Here is a 25,331-nt window from a genome sequence, read left to right as displayed (position 1 = left end):
TCGACGCACCGGGTCCGGCCGGGAGCAGCGCCGCGCGCCAGACAGCCGGACCTCAGCGGCTCTGGGCCCGGGCCGGCCTGCGGCCATGGCCTCGACACCTGTGGAGAGCTTCGTGACCAAGCAGTTGGAACTGCTGGAGCTCGAGAGAGACGCGGAGGTCGAGGAGCGCAGGTACGGCCGCCGGCCCGGGCCTCTCGGGGTCCGCCCAGTGTCTCCCCCAGAGCCCCCTCCTCTCCCAGCTGAGACCCCACAGATGAAGCCTCCGGGGGCTCGGCCTGACAAGCTTAGGGCCGGGATTTGCCCTCTTGACTGTGAAGGGGGCTCGGCCGCCTCCAAGGATGGAAGCCTCTTCACCCTCCGGGGCGGCCCGTTCCGTTTTGGGGACCCCCTCGGAAGGGTCTTCTCCCTCTGAAGTGCCCCTCTGAACTTTGCCCCGTGGGCCCAGCCTGCCTCCCCACTTCCATCCCCATCGTGTTCTCCGCCCTCTTCCCTCCTCGTCCCCTCGTCAGTGTTTGCGCCTGTTCCGTGCCGGGCCCCGAATGGGACGGAGTCGTTAATACGGGCCCCGGGCGACCGGTGTGAGCGGCAGGGCCGGTGGGGGCGCGAACGGCTCGCTTCCAGCCTGACAGGTGCTGAGCTGCGTGCGCAGGCCAAGTGCTGTGGAGGCGGAGGAAGGACCGCCGACCCTGCGGAGCCTTAGTGGAGGATGGCTTCCCTGAGGCGGTGGTGCCTGAGCACAACTTGCAGAAAAATAGGGGTTAAGGAGGATGCGGGGAGGAGCTTCCTGGAGGAGATGTGGGAAAGCAGCGCACCCCTGCAGCCAGAACTGGAGCCCTGAAAATGTCGGGCTTTCACCCATAAGGCTGAAACTGAGAGCTGACATTTATTGAGGGGTGTTAAAGCACTCCAGAGGCGTCAGTCTCTTTAAACCTCACGTCAACTCTGCTAAATCGGTTACTACAGTAACCGATTCTCATCTTTTGTCTAAGGGGGCTGGAACAGAGAGGTTAAGTCACTTGCCCCAGGTAACAGAGGGTGAGCCAGGATTTGAGGTCACGCAGGCTGATGCCAGAGTTTGTACTCAACCACTGTGCTGCCTAAATGGAGAGGATTTGATTCAGAAGTTTTTAGTTATGATAATTGAGGCTTTGGAGTCCTGTTGGACTGTGGAATCCAGGCTCCATCATTTATGGCTGGTGACTTTGCAGCCTTAGTCATTTTATCTGTAAAATGAGATCATCCTTACAGCAAACCAGCGAGGTGGGAACGCAGTGATCTAAAAGTCAAGGGCTCAGCACAGTCGGGAGTACAGAGTAAGCACCCATGGAAAGATACACAGAGGTCAGATTGAGAAGGACCTGGGGAAGAAGCTTGTATTATAGTCTTTTTTTGTGTGTTTGTGTGATGAGCTGCACGTGGGATCTTAATTCCCCAAGTGGGGATTGAACCTGTGCCTCCTGAACTGGAAGCACAGTCTTCACTGCTGAATGGCCAGAGGCGTCCCTCTTATTTTATATTCTTGTGCAGAGGATGGCCCTCGGCAGTGATGGTGCAGGGGTGGATTCTGGGTACAAATGGGAGGGCCCTGGTGGGACTCAGTGACTCACAGGGCCCAGGAGAGAAGGCAAAGGTGAGCGAAGGCGCTGTCTTGGGCTGCTGCGAGGAGGGCATGGGGGGCTGGAGGAGGAACAGGTTTGAGAGGAGGCAGGTATGGAGTTTCCCGTGCGTTGGCCTCCTCTGTTCCTCCTGCATGTTTGGATGTAAAAACTGGTAAAATACAAATACTGAAGTCTCAACATTGGGTGTTCCCAGATCCTGGCAAGAAAATGTCTCTCTGAAGGAACTCCAGAGCCGAGGCGTCTGTTTGCTGAAGCTGCAGGTATCCAGCCAGCGGACCGGGCTGTACGGAAGGCTGCTCGTCACCTTAGAGCCCAGGAGATGCGTGTCTGCCGCTGCACTTCCCAGTAGCAGCTTTACTTCCGGTCTGTACATTGTTGACAGGGATGTGCTTTGAATATTGCAGTCTTCAGATGTGGGCTGTAAAGATCTGGTCACATAGGACCAGCTGGGGAATAAAGCATTGCAGTGGAGAACTCTCACTTAGAATTCCAGCAGTTATGAGGCTTTCTGGTAGTTTAGGTCGGCACTGTCCAGACCGGCAGAAACCAGCTGAACACCTGAAATATGGCTAGTGATTCCTGCTCAAGTAAAAGGCACAAGAGATTTTGAAGATTTAGTACTAAAAAAAAAAAATAGTAATTTCTATGACTACCAATTATGTTTTGAAATGAAAATATTTTTCATATATTAGATTAAGTAAACTACTATTAAAATTACCTGTTTTTTTTTGGTTTTTTAATGTGGCTTCCCAGGTGTCTCAGTGGTAAAGAACCGGCCTGCCAATGTAGGAGACATGGGTTGATCCCTAGGTCGGGAAGATTCCCTGGAGAAGAAAATGGCAACCCATTCCAGTATCCTTGCCTGAGAAATCCCATGAACAGAGGAGCCTGGCAGGGTACAGTCCATGGGGTTGCAAAGAGTCAGACATGACTGAGCACACACAAATAACAACACACAAATGTAGCTACTAGAAAATTTAAGGTTACACATGACTCTCATTTCTCGTTTTTTTCCCCCATAGTATCACAGTATATATATTTATTTTTTAATTTTATTTTTAATTGGAGGGTAATTACTTTCTAATGTCGTGTTGCTTTCTGCCATACATCAGTATGAATCACCCATAGGTATACATATGTTCCTTCTCTCTTGAATCTCCCTCCCTGCTTATTCCCCATAACCCTGGACCAGATGGTCCGTTGTACATAGCTGTGTAGTCCCAGACCTTCCTTGTACTAAGAATACTTTGGCTAAACTTGTGGCAGCCATGTTGGAAAGAAGGGGCAGTTCAAAGAAGCTTCTTAACCTCACACCTGGGACTCTTGTTTTCAGTCAGACCTGGAAACTGAGGGAGTGGCACCGCCAAGCACTGCACTTTCTCTGGAAAAGTCTCTCGGCCCTGATTTGGTGATGACAGGGTTTGTTGGTTTCATATTTTGACTTTCTGGCCTCTTTCCCCGCCGCTTGTTGGAATCCTGGCTGCAGTTGGAGGCAGATGGGAGGAGGGGAAGCTGCTGGTCAGAGTCAGATCTTTCACACTGTGTTGCTGAGGGGCCAGGAGTCAGTCATCTGTCCTCTAAAGACAGTCGAGCTTTCGGCCTTACCGTCAGGATTAAGTGGGCAGGACCGAATGCCCCTGCTGGGTGTTTGTAAACTCTGAAAACCCAAGGAAAAATGTGTTATGCTCAGTTAGGAAGTGCAGGACCTTCGAGGTTGATGAATAACTGATAAACAGGAAGTTGGAGGAAGGCGGTCCTTTAGGTGGAAAAGCACAGATCTGAAATCTGATGTGTTGCTCCAGCTCCCGATCAGACATAGGTGGGGTTGTTGTTAGGTTTCCATCTTCTGAGGAGCAGTTTTAAGGCTCTGTAGCTTAGAGATGTGAACTCAGGGTGGCTGGTGGGGAAGGCACAGTGGTGTCGGAGCCCCCAGCACTCAGCCCCATGGAGACCCCGCACCCCATGCACAGAACCAGACCTTGAGCCCAGGGGAACTGCTGCCATCTTCTCTTTGCCTTTACAAGTTGGGGAGGGAGACAGGAAAGATTCAAGGTACAGATGAAACTCATTGCCTAGAAGGAAAATGGGTTAGGACTGAAATCATGCCTGGTGCCTGGTTGATATGTGGTGTAGACTTTGACTCAGAATAAATGGGGGTGAGTACGAGGGGGGCTCTGGCTGAATCTCCACGTGGACTCTTGTTTGGTCAGAACTGTTGGTGTTCAGGGGACAGAAACCCTGAGCTAGGCGGGCTTGGACAGGAAGGGGGCACGTGGGTTGTGATAACTGGGAAGTGGCTCTGGGGCTCAGAGGGGTCGCCTGGGCCTAGTCCTCTCTGTGTCTTGGCTCCGCCCTCTTCTGGGTTGGCTCCTCCTCAGGCCTTATGTGGTGGCAGCTCCAGCCTGTCCATCCTCTCTGGTTTCTGGTCTAGTGGGGAAGAGTGAGGGCCTCCAGCTTGCTGGGGCAAAAGTCTCAGGCTCTGATTGGCCCCAGGCTCATCCCCGAGGGGCATGCGAAGCCCTGATTCGCTTGAGTGTGGGTCAAGTGTGGGCCTGCCCTGCTTACCTGTCTCCCTGCAGAGCGGCCCGTCCCACATGCCCTGCAGTGACCATGTCCTCACTCTGCCCTTCTTCTCACTGAAGCCCTTGGCACTGCCCCCGCCAGCTTGTTGTGTTTGCTCGCCTCCTCCCAAAGTGAGGGCAGGGACTGTGATTTATTCCTGATACAGACCAGCGCCCAGAACAGTGCCAGGCTCAGAGGAAGACTTTAAATGTTTTACTGACTGTCATGTTTGTGTTAAACAGTTCATTTCGTGCAAGTGAATTTAATTATGTAATGTGAGTTAGAAGTATTTTTTTTTTTTTGCTGCTACTGACTTCATTTCTAATCAAAGTAACAGTTAGAGTAGTTGAAATGTGCTGGCATTTGTTGAATGAAGTAATTCTCATTTAACTCTGTTCAGCATTTATGTAACTGGTCTTTGCTCCTACAGGAGACATCGTGGGTCTGTATGATGAAGGTGGTCAGCTGGCCACTGGGATCCTGACCCGCATCACCCAGAAAGCGGTCACCGTGGCCTTTGACGAGTCCCACGATTCCCAGCTGAGTTTGGACCAAGAGCATTCCTACAGACTGTTGAAGCTTGCCAACGACGTGACTTACAAGCGACTGAAAAAGTAAGTGTACGTAACTGGAAATCACACGTACTGCTGCTGCTGCTAAGTCGCTTCAGTCGTGTCCGACTCTGTGCGACCCCATAGATGGCAGCCCACCAGGCTCCCCCGTCCCTGGGATTCTCCAGGCAAGAACACTGGAGTGGGTTGCCATTGCCTTCTGCAGAAATCACACATACATTTTCCCTAAACACATCTCATTCCTGCTGGAGAAGACGGCAAGCACCTGCGGTCTGGGGTTGGTTGCCTGTCCCTTGAGGGAGATGGTGGTCTTCCCTGGTGGCTGAGACAGTGAAGAATCTGCCAGCAATGCAGGAGGCCTGGGTTCGATCCCTGAGTTGGGAACATCCCCTGGAGGAGGAAATGGCAACCCACTCCAGTATTCTTGCCTGGAGAATCCCCATGGACAGAGGAGCCTGGTGGGCTACAGTCCATGGGGTCGTAACGAGTTGGACACGACTGAGTGACTGAGCGCACAGCTCTTCGGGAGATGGTTGGGCGCTGGCGGCAGTGGGCCTCAGGCACTGTGTTAATCCTACTTGTCCCTAAGCTCCTCGTTTTCCCTGTCCCTTGGCAGAGCTCTGATTTCCCTAAAGAAGTATCACTCTGGCCCCGCGTCCTCGCTCATAGAGGTCCTCTTCGGCACATCAGACCCCAGTCCTCCCAGTGAGATGCGTAAGAGCTTTTGCTTTTCCTTTCCTGGTTGAAGTCACTATGGGTAGTGTTGTGACCGGTGTGACTGTGACCAGTGTGATCTTGGGCTGTTTTAATAAGAGTTTGTGAATGCTCAGGGAGAAGTTTAATTTAGTGTCTTTTTATAAACTTCTTTATGTGACTTTCTTGAACAAGTCAATTGCCTGCACACAGTGTCAAAGAAGTAGTTCATTCCATTGTTGTGTTTTTTTTTTTTAAATAATGCTGTTTCTAATGTATCTGAATATTTTATTTTGAAGTGGGAGGATATTTCTTCTGTGTCAGTGACCTGAGAGAACAGAGGATAGCTGATCATATTGGGTTGGCTGAAAGGTTCATTTGGGTTTTTCCGTAGGGTGTTACTCATTGACTATGCTAAAGCCTTTGACTGTGTGGATCACAACAAGCTGTGTAATAAAAATTCCCACTCTTAAAGAGATGGGAATACCAGACTACCTTACATGCCCCCTGAGAAACCTGTATGCGGGACAAGAAGCTACAGTTAGAACTGGACAAGGAGCAACAGATTGGTTCAAGTTTGGAAGAGAAATACGTCAAGGCTGTATATTGTCACCCTGCTTATTTAACTTATATGCAGAGTACATCATGCTAGATGCTGGACTAGGTGAATCACAAGCTAAAATCAAGATTGCTGGGAGAAATATCAAGAACCTCAGGTTTGCAGATGATACCACTTTAATGGCAGAAAATAAAGGGGAACTTTAGAGCCTCTTGATGAAGGTGAGAGAGGAGAGTGAAAAAGCTGGTTTAAAATTGAGCTTTCAAAAAATGAAGATCATGTCATCCTGTCTCATCACTTCATGGCAGATAGATGGGGAAACAATGGAAACAGTGACAGACTTTATTTCTCTGGGGCTCCAAAATCACTGCAGATGGTGACTACAGCCACGAAATTAAAGACTCTTGCTCCTTGGATGAAAAGCTATGTCAGACTTAGACAATGTTTTATAAAGCAGAGACATCACTCTGCCAACAAAGGTCCATCTAATCAAACCTGTCGTTTTCCAGTAGTCCTGTATGGATGTGAGAGTTGGACCACAAAGAAAGCTGAGTGTCAAAGAATTGATGTTTTTGAACTGTGGTGTTGGAGAAGACTCTTGAGAGTCTCTTGGACTGAAAGGAGATCCAACCAGTCCATCCTAAAGGAAATCAACCCTGAATATTCATTGGAAGGACTGATGCCGAAGCTGAAGCTGAAGTTCCAGTATTTTGGCCACCTGACGCAAAGAGCTGACTTATTGGAAAAGACCATAATTCTTGGAAAAATTGAGGGCAAGAGGAGAAGGGGGCAACAGAGGATAGGATGGTTGGATGGCAACATTGACTCAATGGACATGAGTTTGAGGGAACTCAGGAGATAGTGGAGGACAGAGGAGCCTGGCGTGCTGCAGTCCATGGGGTCGCAAGGAGTGGGACACGACTTAGCAACTGAACAAGAGCAGCAGCAGCATACGGTGTTATGGAAAACGTGACACCACAGGCTCCACCCTGAGCTGTCCACTGCAGAGGCGACCATGCTGACTCCCGGGGCCCAGGGTGCTCACCCAGACAGATGAGACTGAAACACGCCTGCATCAGAGCCTCGGAGCCAGAGCTCCTGAGTGTGTCCTGGTCCTCCACACCGCGTCCCTGCTCCCCTGGATGCCGGCTGCAACCAGGGCACCTCGTGTTCCCTGAAACAAAGCAGAGACGGTGCTCGTTTCCGTAACACCTATAGGATGTTACGGAAAAATCTCAACAAACCTTTTGGCCAACCCAGTGCTTTATGCTTGATAGCATTTTTTTATGATTTGAAGAATCTCAGTCCTCAATACCTCTGATTATTTTTTCTGTGTCCTTCAAATTGAGGACAGCTTATATCTGATTGTAAGTGTGACGTGTGTTCGTCACAGAACATTTGGAAATAAAGTAGCATGTAAATAAGGGGAGGGAAATCACTAAAACACCCGTCACATAGAGTTAGCCTCACTGATGGGCGTGTGTATTCAGATAGCTGTTTCTCCACATCCATGTAGAACAGGGCGTCTCTTTCACTTACACACACCCCCCCGCACTGTTCTCACTCACGGTGGTCTGTGCACTCTCTCGTCTCCTTCAGTGTCTGGGAGAACCTCATTTTGGGAGGGGTTTGTTACCTCGTCAAGCAGCTGCCCTTCACTGAACAGTTCTCCAGACATCGGACTTGCCGGTTTGTGCACCGTCTCTTCAGTGGTTCTAACACGGGGCCACCCCGCACTCTTTTCTGGTCAGCCTTGTGCTGGTACCCTGGCGGTGCTGTCTCTGAGCTCAGGGCTGCTTCCTACGGGGTTGGCCAAAAAGGTTGTTCAGGTTTTTCTGTAACATCTTACGAACTTATTGGCCAGCTCAACGCTTTCTCAAATTCTGAAAGTACATTTAAATGAGATTTTGTTTCTGGGCTTCCCTGGTAGCTCAGTGGTAAAGAATCTGCCTGCCAATGCAGGAGGTCTGGGTTCGATCCCTGGGTTGGGAAGGTCCCCTGGAGAAGGGAATGGCAGCCCACTCCAGTATCCTTGCCTGGAGAATTCCATGGACAGAAGAGTGTGGAGGGCTGCAGTCCATGGGGTCGTGAAAGAGTGGGACACAACTTAGCAAGTGAACAACAGCAAGAGCTACACCTATACAATTACAACCTGTTAGTTTTCTCAAAGAAGATTTTATTTCCGCCACCCAGTTACTGAGAGGCTGCTCTGAGCACCATCCTCGCTGTGTTAAAAGCTGCACACTGTGCCCTGGTTGTCTCCGGCATCCAGGGGGCAGGGACGCGATGTGAAGGGCCAGGATGCACGCAGGTGCTCCGACTCATAGGTTCCCATGCTTCCTGCAAGTGTGTCTCGGTCTTACCCTGAGCCTGCATGGTCAGCCAGCACAGTCGTCTCGGCAGTGGGCACCGTAGGGTGGAGGCTGCGGACTCGGGGCTGGACCCAGCGGCTCCGGCTCCGAGCACAGAGCTTACGAGGCAGACCGTTGGTCTCACTTACGGAAGATTCAGATTAGAAATACCGTCCTGGATCTGCTAGTGATTCTTTTTCATTGTTTGCTTTTGTTGTTTTATGGGCACGTGAAAAGGAACACTAGGGTGGGAACAGATATGTTCCAAGAGACATTTACTTCCCAGGAGTCCATTTCTCTGGAGCATGAGTTGGTTAGTAATGGGACAGGTGGTGAACACTCCAGGCTGTGCTGGCTGGTGCAGCAGCGGGTGGCCGGTTTGGGGGGGGTGCCCTGCGGATTCCTGTCCGGGGGAAGATTTTTGAAAGCCAAGCAGGTTGACTTTGTGTTTCTGCTGACCCAGGGGAGGGCCAGCTCTCTCCCCGTCACATGGCATCTTGTGTTTCCATCGGGGTGGGGATGAGGGAGTGGCACCGGGTCACGGGGAGCCCGAGCCTCACTGTCGCTTGTCCCGCAGCCCCGCTGACCTTCTGCAACCCCGCCTTGGATGCCTCCCAGCAGGAAGCGGTCCTGTTCGCGCTGTCCCAGAAGGAACTCGCCATCATCCATGGGCCCCCGGGAACTGGGAAGACCACCACCGTGGTGGAGATCATCCTTCAAGCTGTGAAACGGGGCTCAAAGGTGGGCGTGGGTGCCGAGTCCCCGCCGACACCCGTCACTCGGGTCTGCCGCACTCGCGGGCCCCTGAGGGGCCCCAGTCTGGGTTCCAGGACTCATGTAGGAACGTGCCCACGCGTTAACTGACTCAGCGCGAGGCTGCGCCCCTGTCGGTGTCTGACAGCCCCGGGGGTGTGGGCCTGTACTCGGGGCCCTGGGTCTGGACTGGGGAGGCCTGGGGCGCTGTCCGCCAGGCCACAGCCCAGGAGCCACGCGCTCAGCACCCGTGCTGTGTGCTCAGGCCCCTGCTGGGCATGCAGGTGGCCGGGCCCGTCCGTGTCCTTCGGGAGAAGGCTGTGTGGCCGGATGGGAGACAGGCCTTTTTTGGTTAATTCGAGGGTCCTGTTGTGCAGATGGCAGGTTCCCGGTTCCTGAGATGTGGATGTGACGGTGTGTGTTACTGTTCACGTAGATTGTTAATGGTTGAGAGAGGCTCTTTCAACCTCAACACGAGTCATTGTGGATTCCGAGCACATGAAACGCTTGTTAAGAAACCTTTCTGGGTTGTAAATGTTGGATAAGGGTAAGAACTGGAGCAGTGACAGTCAACATCTGTAGGTCGACGTTCCCTGGGTCCTTCTTACGAACCAGGCACCTGTCTAAGCCTTTGCAGCGTTTGCTCCTTCAGTCCTCACAGAGACGGGTGTCCCGGCCCTGACTGACCATCCCAGGACACTTCGAGGCCTTTCCTTCTGGTTGCCAGTCAACCTTTCTGGTCTTTGGGAGCCCAGTAGGTTCTTTTGACCTGAGGTCTAGAACCCGGATGTCGTGTCCGTGTGCAGCAGCGTGTCCTTCAGGCCATCTGCACCAGTCCTTACAGCGGACGTTTACACCGCAGCGTTACCAGCTGTTCATGCTCCACCCTCCTCTCTTCCGCTTGTTCTAATGTAAACTTAGGCGATTCGTTTAGGAAGGAACCCCAGGCCGAGCCTGAGCTGTGCCCCCGCAGGTCCTGTGCTGCGCGCCCTCTAACATCGCCGTGGACAATCTCGTGGAGCGGCTGGCCCAGCGGAAGCAGCGGATCCTCCGCCTCGGCCACCCGGCGCGCCTCCTGGACTCCATCCAGCAGCACTCGCTGGACGCGGTCTTAGCGCGGAGCGACGGCGCCCGGATCGTGGCCGACATCAGGAGGGACATCGACCAGGCCTGGGTGAGTAGCTCTCGGCCGTGTCTGCTCCTCATGTGGTTCTCTGGTCTGCGGTCTTTGCCAGGAGCGAGTGGGCACCCTCTGGTGTTTCTCTGGCCTTCGCCGAGTCACGGACTGGGATGAAACATTGGGCCTGCCTGTATCTGATGGAGACCTGTGCTCAGTACTGAATGGGGACTGACTGTCTTCAGGGTAGTTTTGTGAAGAGGCGAGCAGTTGTCTTGCAGGAAACATTGCTCTTAAGGGCTCCCTGTGTCTGGCATGTTGGCTGGATAATAATGACAAGGAAAAAAAAAAAAGCAGCCCAAAAGTAAAAACTCAGAAAATACGTGTCCTCTCTAAATTTTTAGTCCATTAATATAAAACACAATGTGGGGGCTTCCCTGCTGGTCCAGTGGTTAAGAATCCGCCTGCCAGTGCCGGGGACACAGGTGTGACCCCTGATGGGGAAGACCCCACGTGCTGCGGAGCAACAAAGGCCGTGTGCTCCACAGCTGTTGAGCCTGTGTTCTCGAGCTCCCCAGCGAGAGAAGCCCCCGCAATGAAAAGCCCACGCACAGCAGTGAAGACCCAGCTTAAGCCGAAAGAAAAAAACAAAAAAGTGGAATGTAATCCTGGTGAGAAAGAGCTCCGTAGGTGACGGGTCAGTGGGAAGCGGAGTTTTTAGAACTTTCACGCTCTTTGGTTCCCTAGGTTACACGTCCCCCCAGCCCCCGATTCCCTCAGTTGCACGCCCGCCCTGTGTTTGCTCACCGCCAGCCCACCTCCTTGTGTCCAGGCCTCACAGGGCCGGCGAGGAGACTCAGCCTTCCCCGAGGCCCGCAGGGCAGTGGGAACGCTGGGGGCAGACAGGACGCTCGCAGGGTCCCTCACGGTTAAAGACGCCGGAGGACTCTGCACTGATGGGGCTCATGCCACCGCACATGTGGGTGGATTCGTTTTCTTGGTCCCGATTATTCTTTAATTTTTTGGCTGAGCTGCAGGGCATATGGGATCTTAGTTCCGCAACCAGGGATCAAACCCGTGCCCCCTGCACTGAAGAGAGTGCAGAGTCTTAACCACTGGACCACCACGGACGTCCCCCTTGTTCCTTTTTCAACTCGTGCTTTTTAGGGTTCTCTTCTCCGTAAGGTAGGCGTCCCGCTTGTCACTCCTACCGAAATACCTTCTCCAAGTAGAAACCACAAGTAAGGAAGGGGTTACGTGTCTTTCGAGTATGGAAGTAAGTCAAGGTCTAGGTGAACATTTAGGGGCTGCGGCAAATATTTTACTCTCCTGACGAGTGTGGAAAACTGAGAGAAAGTCAGCCTCCCTTTCTGTATACCACTGAAAGCCAGTCCTGCAGCAGCAGGCGCTGTTTCTTCCCGAGCACTTCTGATGAGTGCAGGGCGGGGCTGGTTCCCCTGGGCTGAGTTTACTGTCCTCGGGGCCCCTCACTCTCCCCCAGGCCTCCCCCAGCTGACAGGGGGTTTGAGGGCCCTGAGGCCAGTCAGGACATCACCTACATGGATCTGTTGCTCTTTCAGGAAAGACTTTTGACTTTTTAAAAAATATATATAATGTATTTATTTATTTGGCTGCGCTGGGTCTTAGTTGAGGTACACAGGATCTTTAGTTGTGGCATGTGGACCCTAGTTCCCCCACCAGGGATCGAACCCAGGGCTACTATACTGGGTGCACAGAGTCCTAGCCCCTGGACCACTAGGGAAGTCCCAAGAATTTTGACTTTTTATCACCTTCAAAGGACCTTAGGGAAGTGGACCAATTGATGATAAATAAAAGTGCTTTGTGAATTAGAGCTGAGAAAAGCAAAGTCAAGTCAGAATTATTATCTTTCCTTTCCTTTGTAGGCGAAAAACAGAAAGACCCAGGATAAGAGAGAGAAGAGTAATTTTCGAGATGAAATCAAGCTGCTGAGGAAGGAGCTGAAGGACAGGGAGGAGGCAGCCATGCTGGAGAGCCTGGCGGCGGCCAGTGTGGTCCTCGCAACAAACACAGGTGAGGGGCCCGGCGTCCACCGCCCCGCCCGCCTCGGCGCCCCGCGCAGGGTCGAGGGTGTGCCCGCTTCCTCTGCTTTCTGGGAGCGTTTCACAGAGTTGTCTTTAAAATCTGGTAGAAAGCACCAGTGGAGCCCCTCTGGGTCTGGAGTTTTTTCCTCAGGAAGTTTTTAATTGCAAATTCAGTTTCCTTAATTGTCATAGAATATTCAGGGTGTCTCTCCTCAAGTGAGCTTGTGTCTTTCAAGGAATTTGTCTGTTTAATCTAAGCTGTTCAGTTCCCAAGCATAAACTTGTTCACAGTAACCCCTTGTCATTTAAAAAAAACATCTGTAGCATCTGTGACAGTGTTACCTCTTTCACTTCTGATATTGGTAACTTGTATCCTATTTTTTTCCCTCTGATCTTCTGGCAAGAGGGATATTAATTTTATTGATCTCCTCAAAGCACCAGCTTTTGGTGTCAGCGGTTTTCTCTGTAATTTTCCTGTTTTCTGTTTCATTGATCGCGGCATTGGTTCGTATGCTCTCTGGAATTAAATTCCTCTGAAATTAAATTAAATTTCCCATTTAATTCCTCTCTGTCTGCTCGCCTGGGTTTAGATTGCTCTTAGTTTCTCCTTTCTTCGGGTGGAAGTGGAGGTCTTCGGTTTGTATAGATTTGAGACCGTCATCTTCTATGCTGTAGGCGTCTAGTGTTATAAATGTTGCCCCATGTACTGTTTCCGTGGCTTCCCGGAACTTCTGATGTGTCTTCATTCATTGTGAAATACCGTCTCATTTCCCTCTTCTTTTTTCACCCACGTTGTTTAGAAGCGTGTCATTCTCTTTCCACATATTTGGGGATTTTCCAGGTATCTTCCTATGGTTGATTTCTCACTTAATTCCACGTGGGCAGAGGACATACTGTGTACAACTTGGATCATTTCATCGAGACTTGTTTCATGGTCCAGAATATGGTCTTTGTGAGTGTCCTGTGCATGCTTGAATGCATTCCCTGGTTCTGTTGAAGTTTCCTGTCATGGTTGATACTGTGGTTCAAGTCAGTACCCTTACTGATGTCCTGTCTTCTTGTCCTATCACTTACCGAGAGAGGGGTGTTGAAATCAACTGTAATTGTACATCTGTTTCTTTCTTCTTGGAGTTCTGCCAGTGTTTGCCCCATGTCCTCTGTAGCTGTCTTATTAGGGGCTTGAATGTTATGTATTCTTTATTAATTAACCAGTTGTCATCCTGAAACGACCTTCTTTATCCCTAGTATGTTCTTTTTTTTGAAATCTTATTATTATTTAGTCGTTCAGTTGTGTCCGACTCTGCAACCCCATGAACTGTAGCCCACCAGGCTCCTCTGTCCATGGGATTCTCCAGGCAAGTATACCTGAGTGGGTTGCCGTGCCCTCCTCCAGAGTATCTTCCCGACCCAGGGATTGAACTTTTGTCCCTTGTGTCTTCTGCACTGCAGCGGATTCTTACCCCTGAGGCCCCGGGAAGGCTTCTGAAGTCTGCTTTGGTGTAAAAACAGCCACTCCAGCTGGAAACCACGTTTGGCGGCTTTAGGCCTTTCTGATGGGGCCACTTGATCCTTAAAAGCCAGCGAGTAGGAAGAGTGTTGTAGCAAGATGGGTTACAGTTTTCGGTAACGTCCCCACGACCTGAACCCCCCATCACCTTGGCCGTATTCTGCTGGCTTGAAGCAAGGCCCGGGTCTGACCCACACTTCAGGGAGGGGGCTGCACGGGGTGTGGCTGCTGGGAAGCCAGGGTCAGGATTGGGTGGGTGGCCCTGAGGGTCTGTCTGCCGCAGCCTCTCACAGGGGCTGCTCTCAGGAACAGAGCCCAGCTGCTGATTTACTCTAATTATTGCTTTGTCTGGTTTCTTTTAGATCAGACGGGACGAAAACAGAATCGCACAAATACTGTCATGCTGTCTATTACACTTACCCGTGTCGTTGCCTTTATTGGTGCCTTTGCTTCTTTTGTAAATTTGTGTTCCTCTCTAGTGTCCTTCATGTCACCCCGAAGGACTCTCTTTAATATTTCTCGAAGGGCAGGTCTCAGCTTTTCTTTATCTGGGGGTACCTTTTTTCTCCTCTGTTTTGGAGTGACTGTTTGGTTGGAGGCAGCGTCCTCGGTTGACAGTGCGAGTCGTATGAATGTGCCGCCCCTGCCCTCTGCCTCCATGGTTTCTCACGAGACGGCAGCATCAGTCTCTCTCAGGATCCGCTGCTTTCTTTGTCTTCCGGCAGCTTGACTGTGACGAGTCTCCTGTGACTCCCTCTGGGTTAGGCACGTGGAGTTTGTTGAGTCTCCTAGGTCCGTGTGCTGTTTTTTTGGTCAGATTTGTGAAGCTTCCCACTTCCATTATCTTTCCAATACTCTTTGGCCCCTTTCTCTCTCCTTTTCTTCTCGGGCTCCTGTGATGTGCTTGTTGGCACCCTTGACGGTGTCCTATGGGTCTCCGAGGTGCTGGGCATTGCCCTTCATTATTTTTTTGTTCAGTTTCTCCGACTGAATAATTCAGTTGGCCTGACTTCAAGTTTGCTGGTTCCTCTGCCTGTTCAAATCTGCTGTTTAGCTCTTCCAGTGAATTTCAGTTATCATACTTTTCAACTGCAGAGTGTGTGATTTTTTTTAACGGCTTAAATCATTTATTTTTTTCTTTTTATTTTATACCAGAGTATAACTGATTAATAATGTGAGTTTTGGTTGTTTTTTTTTAAGATAATTTCTGTCCCTTTATCGATAGTCTTGGTTGGACATCATTCTCAGGCAGCCCTTTATCTCGTTAGACGAGGCTTCCTTCTTCTCTTTGTACACATTTAAAGTAGCTGATGTTAAAGTGTGTGTTTGGTAAGTTCGCCATCTGGGCCTTCTCAGGAATGGTTTCTGTTGATCGCTTTTCATCTGTGAGTGGGCCATACTTCATTTCCTCATGTGTCTTATAATTTTTTGTTGGAAACTGACCACTGTAAATGGTACCGTGTGGGACGCTGGAGGGCAGGTCGTCTTCCGTCCCCCGGTTTGTTTCTGCTCCGGGGTTGTTGTCCGTCCAGCAATTTTCCCGGGCGGCCCCTTATCCTGGGCGCTGCTGCAGCCCTGCTCCCTTCGCTAACAGGCAGGTGATGGTTGGACGGAGGCCCCCAGGTCCCGGGACCCCAGAGCCGCTCTGTGCCCAGGAAGGGGGAACTGGGTGTGGTGGTTTTGTGTCCTTGGGTACATGGTGATTTTTCACCCAGCAGTTAATTGTTTTTTGTGTCCAGGAAAGCACCTAAAAAGAGAATTAACTAAGTTCTAAATTCAGAAAATGATACAGAAGTAGTATTTAGAATTAAGGCAGCCTTCTTTGGGGTCCCAGCCCCAGAAGGGAGATTGACTTTGGTCAATGAAGCGTTGGGCTGGCCCATGGCCAGGGCGCACTGCTTCACACTTAAACACAGGGGCTGGAACCACGAGCCCCGGCACGTCTTGCTGACCCTTATTCCAAGAGGCAAACACATCACACAAGCTTTAGTGAGCAGCCAGACTGAACCGGTGGCTCGCTGGGTCTCGTCCGGGGTGACTGCAGCTGCCAGCACCTCTGTGAAGGCTCACGGCTCCGGTTCCCACCAGGCGCCTCTGCGGATGGCCCGCTGAAGCTGCTGCCCGATGGGCACTTTGATGTGGTGGTCATTGACGAGTGTGCCCAGGCCCTGGAAGCCAGCTGCTGGATACCCCTGCTGAAGGCCCGGAAGTGCATCCTGGCCGGAGACCACAAGCAGCTGCCTCCCACCATCGTCTCCCACAAGTGAGACTCCCCACCCCTCACCTGCCACCCCCTTGTGCATCCCTCCAAGTCCAGCTCAGAAGCCCAGGCTCACCCAGAGGCCCTGGACTAGCGGGGAAGCCCGGCCCATGGAGTGACTTAAGATTGTGGGGGGCAGGTGGCTCCCTCAGCGTCCGAGCCCCCACTTAGGGGAGGGAAGACCCTGGGGTCGTTCTGATTGAAGGTGCAGTTTCAGTTACACCCACACAGAGGAAGTAGGGTCTCACAGTGTGTGACTTAGAGACCCCAGAGGTGGGGGTGCGGTGGGCGGGGAGGGCGGCTGGCTGGCCCAGGTCAGCAGCGGGCAGGGCTGGAGGGCGGGTGGCAGGCCCGTCACCAGGTGGTGGGGGTGGAGGTCACTAGCCTTTCCCCAGCTTCGGGCTCTATGGGGACTGTGGAAGGGGCCTGGGTGAAGCAGAGTGGGAGCTGACGGTGGGAACTCTGAGCTTAGGGCTTCTCTGGACGTGTGGACGCTGGTGTGAGCCGGTGGTCACACCGTGACACCCCCGGGGCCGCGGCTCCGGGAACAGAGCTGTTGCTCACCCCTGGGTGTGCCATCCACGCGTGCGCCCATGCTCATTCCTGCAGACGACAGCTCGGCCAGACCCTAAGCTCCTTGAGGGTGGGTCACCTGGCGCCCATCCCGTGGCCTCTGCCTGGCGTGTGCCCAGGCCCCGCCTGAGTGGGCGTCCCCTAAGGTGTCAGGTGGAGGTGTGAGACTTGGGCGTGTGAGCAAGGCTGTCAGTGGAGCCGGCAAGAGGGGAGTGGGGACCTCAGAGCTGAGGGGTGTGCAGGTCAGGGTCCCACAGGGAGAGGGCGTCCAGTCGCTGGGGCTTCAGAGTGAGGATCTGGAGGGGACTTTGGGCTGGATAAAGGGGGGATGGGAGCGTACTTTGGAGGATTGTCCTGTGGGAGCCAGATGTCCGGGTAGGGGTGGGCATGGACGCTGTCCAGGAGGAGGGCTCGGGGGCCTCGGCTGAGCAGCTGGCTCCCAAGGAGGCCTGAGGGGTCCTGCGAAGCGGGCCTCTGTGGGCCGCGTGCCCTCGGGGAGGCGCACGGAACTGTGTCTCTGGGGGATGTCGGGTGATCTGGGGGGACGTGTGGGGTGGGTTCATGCTGGGTGTTTCTGGGTTTGCGATTGGGATTGGGGTCCCTTCACTCCTCACACCCAACAGCCCTGCTGTTGGTAGGCGCCTGTACTGAACAGCGGTAACCCAGGGAGGTTAGGAGGGAGCGCAGGGCCTGCGGCGGGCCCGGCACTGTCCCTCGGTGGGCCGAGGACGGCTCTGTGCCAGGTGGCCCAGCTAGATCCCGGCTCCGCGGCTCGCTGGTTGACGTGGCCACTTCCAGGAGGCCGTTCCCTTAGTTCCGGGAGGGATGTGGGCTGAGGTTTGAGGCCTGCCCCCTGCCCGGCCCCTGGTTCGGGCTGCACTCGGGGCTCGGGCCCCTTTGAGGCCTGCCCCTCGCCCGGCCCCCGGTTTAGGCTGCTCTCCCCGGGCAGGGCAGCGCTGGCCGGGCTGTCGCTCAGCCTGATGGAGCGCCTGGCGGAGCAGCACGGGGCCCGGGCGGTGCGGATGCTGACAGTGCAGTACCGCATGCACCAGGCCATCGCGCGTTGGGCCTCGGAGGCCCTGTACCACGGTCAGCTCACCGCCCACCCTTCCGTGGCCGGGCACCTCCTGAGGTGAGTGACTCGGCTGTGCCCCGCCCCGTGTCCCCGAACCGCATTCCATAAAGATGTGGGTGTGAAGGTTGCCTCTGAGACCGGATTTCTGGCCAGAGCGCTGGGTCGGGCTCCTCCAGGATGAGGTCCTCCGATCACGATGACTGTGCTCCCCTCCCCCTGCTGTCCAGTGTGGGGTCAGGGCTGGGGAGGGGGCGGGAAAGGCGGCGGGGCCCCAGGTCAGGCTCCTCCAGGATGAGGTCCTCCGATCACGATGACTGTGCTCCCTTCCTCCTGCTGTCCAGTGTGGGGTCAGGGCTGGGGAGGGGGCGGGAAGGGCAGTGGACCCCAGGTCAGGCTCCTCCAGGATGAAGTCCTCCGATCACGATGACTGTGCTCCCCTCCCCCTGCTGTCCAGTGTGGGGTCAGGGCTGGGGAGGGGGCGGGAAGGGCAGTGGGCCCCAGGTCAGGCTCCTCCAGGATGAAGTCCTCCGATCACGATGACTGTGCTCCCCTCCCCCTGCTGTCCAGTGTGGGGTCAGACCTGGGGAGGGGGCGGGAAGGGCAGTGGGCCCCAGGTCAGGCTCCTCCAGGATGAAGTCCTCCGATCACGATGACTGTGCTCCCCTCCCCCTGCTGTCCAGTGTGGGATCAGACCTGGGGAGGGGGCGGGAAAGGCGGCGGGGCCCCAGGTCAGGCTCCTCCAGGATGAGGTCCTCCGATCACGATGACTGTGCTCCCCTCCCCCTGCTGTCCAGTGTGGGGTCAGACCTGGGGAGGGGGCGGGAAGGGCGGCGGGGCCCCAGGTCAGGCTCCTCCAGGATGAAGTCCTCCGATCACGATGACTGTGCTCCCCTCCCCCTGCTGTCCAGTGTGGGGTCAGACCTGGGGAGGGGGCGGGAAGGGCGGCGGGGCCCCAGGTCAGGCTCCTCCAGGATGAAGTCCTCCGATCACGATGACTGTGCTCCCCTCCCCCTGCTGTCCAGTGTGGGGTCAGGGCTGGGGAGGGGGTGGGAAAGGCGGCGGGGCCCCAGGTCAGGCTCCTCCAGGATGAAGTCCTCCGATCACGATGACTGTGCTCCCCTCCCCCTGCTGTCCAGTGTGGGATCAGACCTGGGGAGGGGGCGGGAAGGGCGGCGGGGCCCCAGGTCAGGCTCCTCCAGGATGAAGTCCTCCGATCACGATGACTGTGCTCCCCTCCCCCTGCTGTCCAGTGTGGGGTCAGACCTGGGGAGGGGGCGGGAAGGGCGGCGGGGCCCCAGGTCAGGCTCCTCCAGGATGAAGTCCTCCGATCACGATGACTGTGCTCCCCTCCCCCTGCTGTCCAGTGTGGGGTCAGACCTGGGGAGGGGGCGGGAAGGGCGGCGGGGCCCTGCCTGTCACCAGGGCCTCCCACGTTCGGTGTCGGCCTGAGTGCAGGGACCTCCCGGGCGTGGCGGCCACCGAGGAGACGGGCCTGCCCCTGCTGCTGGTGGACACGGCCGGCTGCGGGCTGCTGGAGCTGGAGGAGGAGGACGAGCAGTCCAAAGGGAACCCCGGTGAGCAGGCTGGCTCGGGCCCTTCTCAGCAGCCGGCGTCAGAGAGGAGCCGCGGGAGGGCAGGGGCGGGGGTCCTGAGCCAGGCGCCCCGGGAGGTGCAGCACCGTGGGCGTGCTTGACGGGCGGGCGGGCCCAGGTCAAGGCAGAGGGGGCCCGGCAGTGAGGGGCCTCCCTCGGGGCAGCCAGGTGGGCAGGGGGCACAGCTGCTCCTGCCCTGAAAGAGGAAGCCCCGTCCGTGGCGGGCCCTGGGCCTCGAGTGTGGGATCCGGCGTCCCCTCCCAGCAGGCCACTGCAAGCCGAGTGTGAGAGCCGCCTGTCGTCACAGCTGGAAAAGTGCTTAGAAAACCAGCTCTGGTGACGGGTGTCCGTGAAGTGCGCCCCTCGTGCTGAAGGGCTGTCCATCCCCCCCCAGGTGAAGTGCGCCTTGTCAGCCTGCACGTCCAGGCGCTGGTGGACGCGGGTGTCCGGGCCGCCGACATCGCCGTCATCACGCCGTACAACCTGCAGGTGCGTGTCGGGGTGGCCCCCCACCAGAGGGGCCGGCGGGGCAGGGTGACCTCAGCAAGAGCCCCCATCCGTCTGTCCGCCCGTCCCCTGGCAGTGCCTTCCCCACCCCGTCCCGGGCTTCACTGGCTCCCTGTGCCAGCTGATTTTCGGGCCTGCCCTTGGGGGCCGGGCAGCCTCAGGCTGACGTCCTGCCACGCGCTCCTGGGGTGGCCTGTCTTACGGTGTACCCGTGGGAGCCTTGCCTTCGAGTCTCCAGTCTGGCTCAGGTTGGCCCATACCTGAGCTGGTGGCTGTGGCCAGTTGCCAGGTTCTTGCTCCCTCTCGAGTTGGCTCTCCAGCTCATGGAACACCGCAGGGCTGGGTGTCTCTGGAGGCTGCCCAGGGAAGGTCGGGGGTGCTGCCTGGAGAAGGGTGCGGTGGTGGGCAGCAGATGCTCTAGACGTCTCCTCCCTTCTTTGGGGCTTTTTTCCCATCTCCCCTCTCAGGGCCCATATGCTCACAAAGCAAAGCCTGTCTCCTTTGGTAGGAAGAACGCACCTGCCTCACAGATCGTGAGGTCCGTGGATCAGATGCCATCCCGGTTTAGAGGCATCAGGCCTGGGGGTGTCTGAGCCAAAGCCGTGATGGCGTGAGTGTCTGTGTTGGGGTGTGGGTCACCCCTGCCACGTTTGTGTGCCGCTTTATGGTTCATGCGCACGCCTGTGGGAAGCGAGGTGCTCAGAAGCCATCACCCTGAGGCGGCTGCGGCCCCCTGGGCCGGGTGGCTGTGCAGGCCAGGCCTCCGCCGGGTTGCAGGGCAGTGAGTTGGGCCGCCCGACCTGAGCTGTGTGGCGAGGCCTGGCTCGGTGTTGCAGGTGGACCTGCTCAGACAGAGCCTCGCGCACAGGCATCCGGAGCTTGAGATAAGGTCCGTCGACGGCTTCCAGGGCCGGGAGAAGGAGGCTGTGATCCTGTCCTTCGTCAGATCCAACAGGAAAGGTGCGGGGCTGGGGCTTCCTGGTAGTCCAGTGGTTAGGACTTAGTGTTTCCGCTGCCCAGGGCCCAGGTTTGATCCCTGGTTGCGGAACTGGGATCTCACGAGCCTCTCGAGGTGGTTGTGGAGGGGGGCCCCGAGAGCCCAGAGCTCATCTCCTGGCCCCAAGGGTCTGGTTTCTGCAGCCAGGGCTTGTGGATATTCCAGCGGGTAAGGATTTTTTCCCCAGAAACAGTTGTTAGTGAACGGGCTCTGTCAAGTTGAAAACAGATAAGGAGGGGGTAAACTGAGGCGGGGAGGAGCGCACTAGAAGGCCCCTCGTGTGTTGGCCGCGGCCTTGGGCTGTGTCCTGGCTCTGGGCTCCTGCAGAGGACTCTGTACTACCTTGGGAACGAGCGGCAATCGTCACTGCCAGAGCCCCAGGCAGGACTAGAGAACCGTCCTAGACAGCAGCCCGGGGGAGCCTGTGGACGGGACCCCACACGCGGGGTGGACGGAGCCCGGGCGGATCTGGGGGGGGGTGCGGCGGACGGGGGAGCCTGCCTTCCTGTCCCTTAGTCTCTGCTCTCTGCGCACTGGGCTTGTGTTCAGGTGAGGTGGGCTTCCTCGCCGAGGACCGGCGCATCAACGTGGCGGTCACCCGCGCACGGCGCCACGTGGCCGTGGTCTGCGACTCCCGCACAGTCAGCAACCACGCCTTCCTGAAGACCCTGGTTGACTACCTCACGGAGCACGGGGAGGTGCGCACAGCCTTTGAGTATCTCGACGACATCGTCCCTGAGAACTACTCCCACGAGGGCGCCCAGGCAGGCGGGAAGCCCCGGGGCTCTGCGGCGACTGGCAGGAGGACCCCTGGGGGGACCGGGCCGGGCCGGAAGACCAGCGGAACGCCCTTGGGCTCCTCCGAGGCGCAGCCTCAGCCCATTCTCGACGGAGGCGGCCGGGACGGCGCCGGGAGCACAGATGGTGCAGACGGCTTCAGGGTCGCGATCGCGGAATTCGTGGCGAGCGAGAAGACGCAGCTGGAGTTCCCTGCCTCCCTGAACTCACACGACAGGCTGCGGGTCCACCAGATCGCGGAGCAGTTCGGGCTGAGGCACGACAGCACCGGGAAGGGGAGGGAGCGCTTCGTCACGGTGAGCAAGAGGGTCCCGCCCGCCCCCGCAGCTCCGGCACCCGCTGCGGGGCCCGGCGGCAGAGCCCCTCTGTGTCCCAAGACCCCCAGCTCCGAGCAGCCGGAGCCCCCCATCGGGGAGCCGAGTAGCCAGGACCAGCCGGACCTGAAGGCGCTGCACCTGGAGAGACTGCAGAGGGCGGGGGCCAGGGAGGGGCCCCGCGCCCCGGGCCCTGTGCCCCGGAAGTTACCGGAAAAGAAGAAGAAGAAAGACGCGAGAGGTAAGCTGGTCGGCTCGAGGGAGCACAGGCGTGGCGTCCCCTCCACTGGGAGTGTGAGGCCCCCTCTGCCACCGTGAGGAAGCAGGACGCCTCCCGCGGGGCCCCTGCCTGGGTCCTGCATCTTGAGCCCCAAGCCGCCGCGGGCCACGCTGGCCTCGGCGGCCTCTGTTCCCGGGCCCTCGTGCGGGGTCCCGCCGGGCCATCAGAGCGCCTCCTGCGGGGAGAGGGCCGGAGGAGCAGCCGTGGCGGGCAGGGCCTGGGGGCGCAGAGGGTCAAGGCAGCCACAGGCCTCGGCGCTCCTTCCGCGGGCTCTGGGGTCCCGGGCAGGGCGGTGCGCTCCGCCGTCAGAGTCGCACTGGCCTCTGCCAGGCGCCCGCGGGCTATTCGCTCCGCCCGCCTCCCACCCCCACGCAGTGTTGTGCGGAGGCTGAGAGTCCAGGGCACGGCCTGGCTCTTCTGGGCCCTTGTCACAGCCGCGTCTCTCCAGGCAAGGCTGTGGGGTTGGTCCTGTTCCCCGGGCCCCAGAGCCCCGGGGAGCACAGCCCAGAGCCGCCTCTCCACCTCGGGCCTGTGTGCGCTCGCTCCGCGTCGTGAGTGGCCTCTGTGTGCCGGGCTCTGCGCTGGGTGACAGGAGACGCCAACCTCCCCGACGGGAGTGGACACCCCACTCCTGCCTCCACCACGCTCAGAACACGGGACTGCATGGGCGTGGCCGCGGGATGGTCCTCCCTTCGGAGGAGGGTGTGGGGCGGGGCCATCTGAGAACAGGGACCCAGGGAGACGGCCCACCTCAGTGGAGCTGACGCCCAGGGCTTCTTCAGGCCGCCAGAATTAATGTCATCTAGGAATTATAATCGTGTCTCCTTCCCCCTTCTGAGTGTTTTCCTACAACTTTAAAGGATTTCCACACAATTGTCTGCTTACAGATCTTAGGTTTCCTCACAGGACTGTGAACTAATACACTGTTTCTGTGGATGGCAGGGTTAGTCCAGGGATTTGAGTTTATAGTCAGCAACGTAAAGGATGTCCTCATATTTAAATGCTCTTCTGGATTTATGCGGGTGAGCTTTGAGGAGCATGCCCTGCCTGCCTGCCCTCTCTGCCAGCTCCCGGTTGCACCGTCCTGTGACGGTCACTGGCTGGTGAGGGACCCGCTCACACGCAGTGGCCCCGAGGGCAGGGGTCGGGCCAGGCTGCTCGACGGGCAGACGCGGGCCCTGTGGGGAGTTCGTGTCCAACTTCTTTGTCCTCGCCTGTTGGGATGACTGCTGCCTGTCTCCCCGCAGGCCCTGCAGCCAGGGAGCTGCCCGCCGAGGAGGACTTTGATGCCCTGGTCTCGGCGGCCATCAAGGCAGACAACACCTGCAGCTTCGCCAAGTGCACGGTCAGCGTCGTGACCCTGGGCCAGCTCTGCCCGCACTGTGGCCACCGCTACTGCCTCGGCCACCACCTGCCCGAGGTCTGCGCCCCCCGGGAGAGCGGCGGGCTTTGTCTCCAGATCCGGGGCGGGTGGGCTGCAGGCAAACCATGGGCCTGTGTGTGTGTGTGAGAGGCCCGCACACAGGCTCTGGGCCTGTGTGCACGCTCACACACAACCCGTGGGCCTGTGCATTTGCGTGTCATGCGGGTATAGGCTGGGCCTGTGCGTGTGTGAGTGACTCTGAGTGGATCCCGCCCTGCCGGGGAGGGGCAGGAGCCCGCCGCCCTGCACTGCCGTCTGCGTGGAGGAGGGTCTGGGCTGAGCCCCACGCAGGGGGGCAGGAAGGGTTTGAGGCTCTAGCCACCAGCCCTGCCAGGGCGTGGACCCTTCCTCCCCCGCCACCCCACACCAGGAGCCTGTGGGTGAGAGCGTGTGGAAAGAGCAGGGAGCCCCTCCAAGGTCAGCGCTGGGGCTTCATGGCCCCTGAGCTCTGCGTTGGCAGAACTGGGGCCTCTTCTGGCCCCACTTCCGGCCCAGCACTGCCTGTTGTGTCCCCCCAGGTCCACGGTTGTGGGGAGAGGGCTCGCGCCCATGCTCGGCAGAGGATCAGCCGGGAAGGGGTCCTCTACCCCGGCAGTGGGACCAAGGACAGGTTCCTGGACCCTGCCAAGCGGGCCCAGCTGCAGAGGAAGCTGGACAAGAAGCTGGACGAGCTGACTGGCCAGAGGCGGAGCAAGAGGAAGGAGAAGGGGAAGTGAGGCGGGCGCCCTGCCGCCCCCACAGCCTCTGGGTCTGGGACCAGCGGGACCTGCAGTGCCTTTCCCTTCCTGATGGCGGCTCCTGGCGGCTGCGTGGCAGCCAGACCCACGTCGTCCCCCGGCCGCGGGGCGAGGTGCTTGCTGAGGACCCAGCAATGAGCTGCTCTGACGAGCCAGGGCAAGGCGGAGAGGCTGGGCGACCTCAGCCAAGGCTGCTTCTCAGGGCTGTGGTCATGGGTGGGAGCCCTCGTGCCCCCCCACCCCTGCCCCCTAGGGTCTCCTGCGGGCCCGCCATCCGGGGTGCGTCGTGGGCTGCTGCTGCCGGGGCGTGCACTCCCCTGGACTTGGACCTGCGCCTGTGACCCCTTGAAGGTAATGGCCCCACGGTCCAGGGCAGCAGCTCCTGGCCCTTCCGGTCAGATGGGCACAGGCGACATCTCAGAGCCAGCGCTGTTCCCAAACTTCCCCGCTCGCGGCTCAGCCTGCAGTGGGGCTGTGACCTCACCGGGGCTGGTTCCCCTCTCTCTTCCCTGGGGGCCACAGTGACCCTGTCCTGACCCTGCTGGGCAACCGAGGTGACTCTGGCTGTTCTGGTGCCCTGGAGGTCAGAGGTCATGTCTGGGTGTGGTTTAGGAAGCTCCCTGGCTGGTGCCCGCCCGCCCGCGGCACTGTGCACGGTGGAAGAGCGCTCTAGAGCTCTGGCCTAGCCGAGCCTGCAGACCCGAAGCCCCCGGAGGGCTGCTCCAGGGTCCCTTCTTGAAGAGAACCTCAGATGGATGTTTTACTTTATTCTCAGAGCTTTATTTGTTCCAAAGGAATATAAATTATTTAAAAATTAAAGAAAACACGCACGCAGCCGCAGCACGTTTGTTTTGTGTCTCTGATGAACGTTCTGTTTTCTCACTTTGGCCTGGTTTAGATGGGTTTACACCCCCTTTCCCAAGGTGGCTGAGAGCCCGGTGAGCGTGCAGGGCCTCCGGAGGAAGTGGGGAACCCTTGT

The 25,331-nt window shown here is 57.0% G+C and overlaps 1 protein-coding gene across 2 annotated transcripts; it reads left to right on the top strand.

Annotated features, from left to right (window-relative positions):
• The first annotated feature begins 2 nt into the window (after positions 1–2).
• Positions 3–25,183, top strand: IGHMBP2 (immunoglobulin mu DNA binding protein 2). 2 transcript variants are annotated; one of them, XM_043924474.1, is made up of 15 exons: positions 3–171; positions 1,813–1,982; positions 4,612–4,795; positions 5,370–5,467; positions 8,934–9,097; positions 10,083–10,283; positions 12,131–12,278; positions 15,885–16,059; positions 17,579–17,761; positions 19,160–19,278; positions 19,691–19,785; positions 20,640–20,763; positions 21,350–22,153; positions 23,440–23,612; positions 24,134–25,183. In XM_043924474.1, exons 1-15 carry the CDS (start codon positions 86–88, stop codon positions 24,329–24,331), a joined length of 2,922 nt encoding a protein of 973 aa, XP_043780409.1. In that variant the 5' UTR covers positions 3–85; the 3' UTR covers positions 24,332–25,183. The 2 variants fall into 2 exon arrangements, with proteins under 2 accessions (XP_043780409.1, XP_043780416.1); XM_043924481.1 differs by lacking the exons at positions 3–171; positions 1,813–1,982 and having other exon boundaries at positions 4,660–4,799.
• The last annotated feature ends 148 nt before the right edge of the window (positions 25,184–25,331 follow it).

The sequence above is a fragment of the Cervus elaphus genome, chromosome 2 (assembly GCF_910594005.1).
Source record: "Cervus elaphus chromosome 2, mCerEla1.1, whole genome shotgun sequence".
Taxonomy (NCBI): domain Eukaryota; kingdom Metazoa; phylum Chordata; class Mammalia; order Artiodactyla; family Cervidae; genus Cervus; species Cervus elaphus.
Note: the sequence above shows the minus strand (reverse complement) of the source record. Positions and strands in the feature narration are given on the sequence as shown.

Bases quoted from the DNA above. Each gene is read 5' to 3' on its own strand.
- IGHMBP2 (XM_043924474.1), top strand. From the start codon at position 86: ATGGCCTCGACACCTGTGGAGAGCTTCGTGACCAAGCAGTTGGAACTG. The intron at 10,284-12,130 runs GTGAGTAGCTCT...TTTCCTTTGTAG, and splicing joins GGGACATCGACCAGGCCTGG to GCGAAAAACAGAAAGACCCA. The intron at 19,786-20,639 runs GTGCGTGTCGGG...TCGGTGTTGCAG, and splicing joins TCACGCCGTACAACCTGCAG to GTGGACCTGCTCAGACAGAG.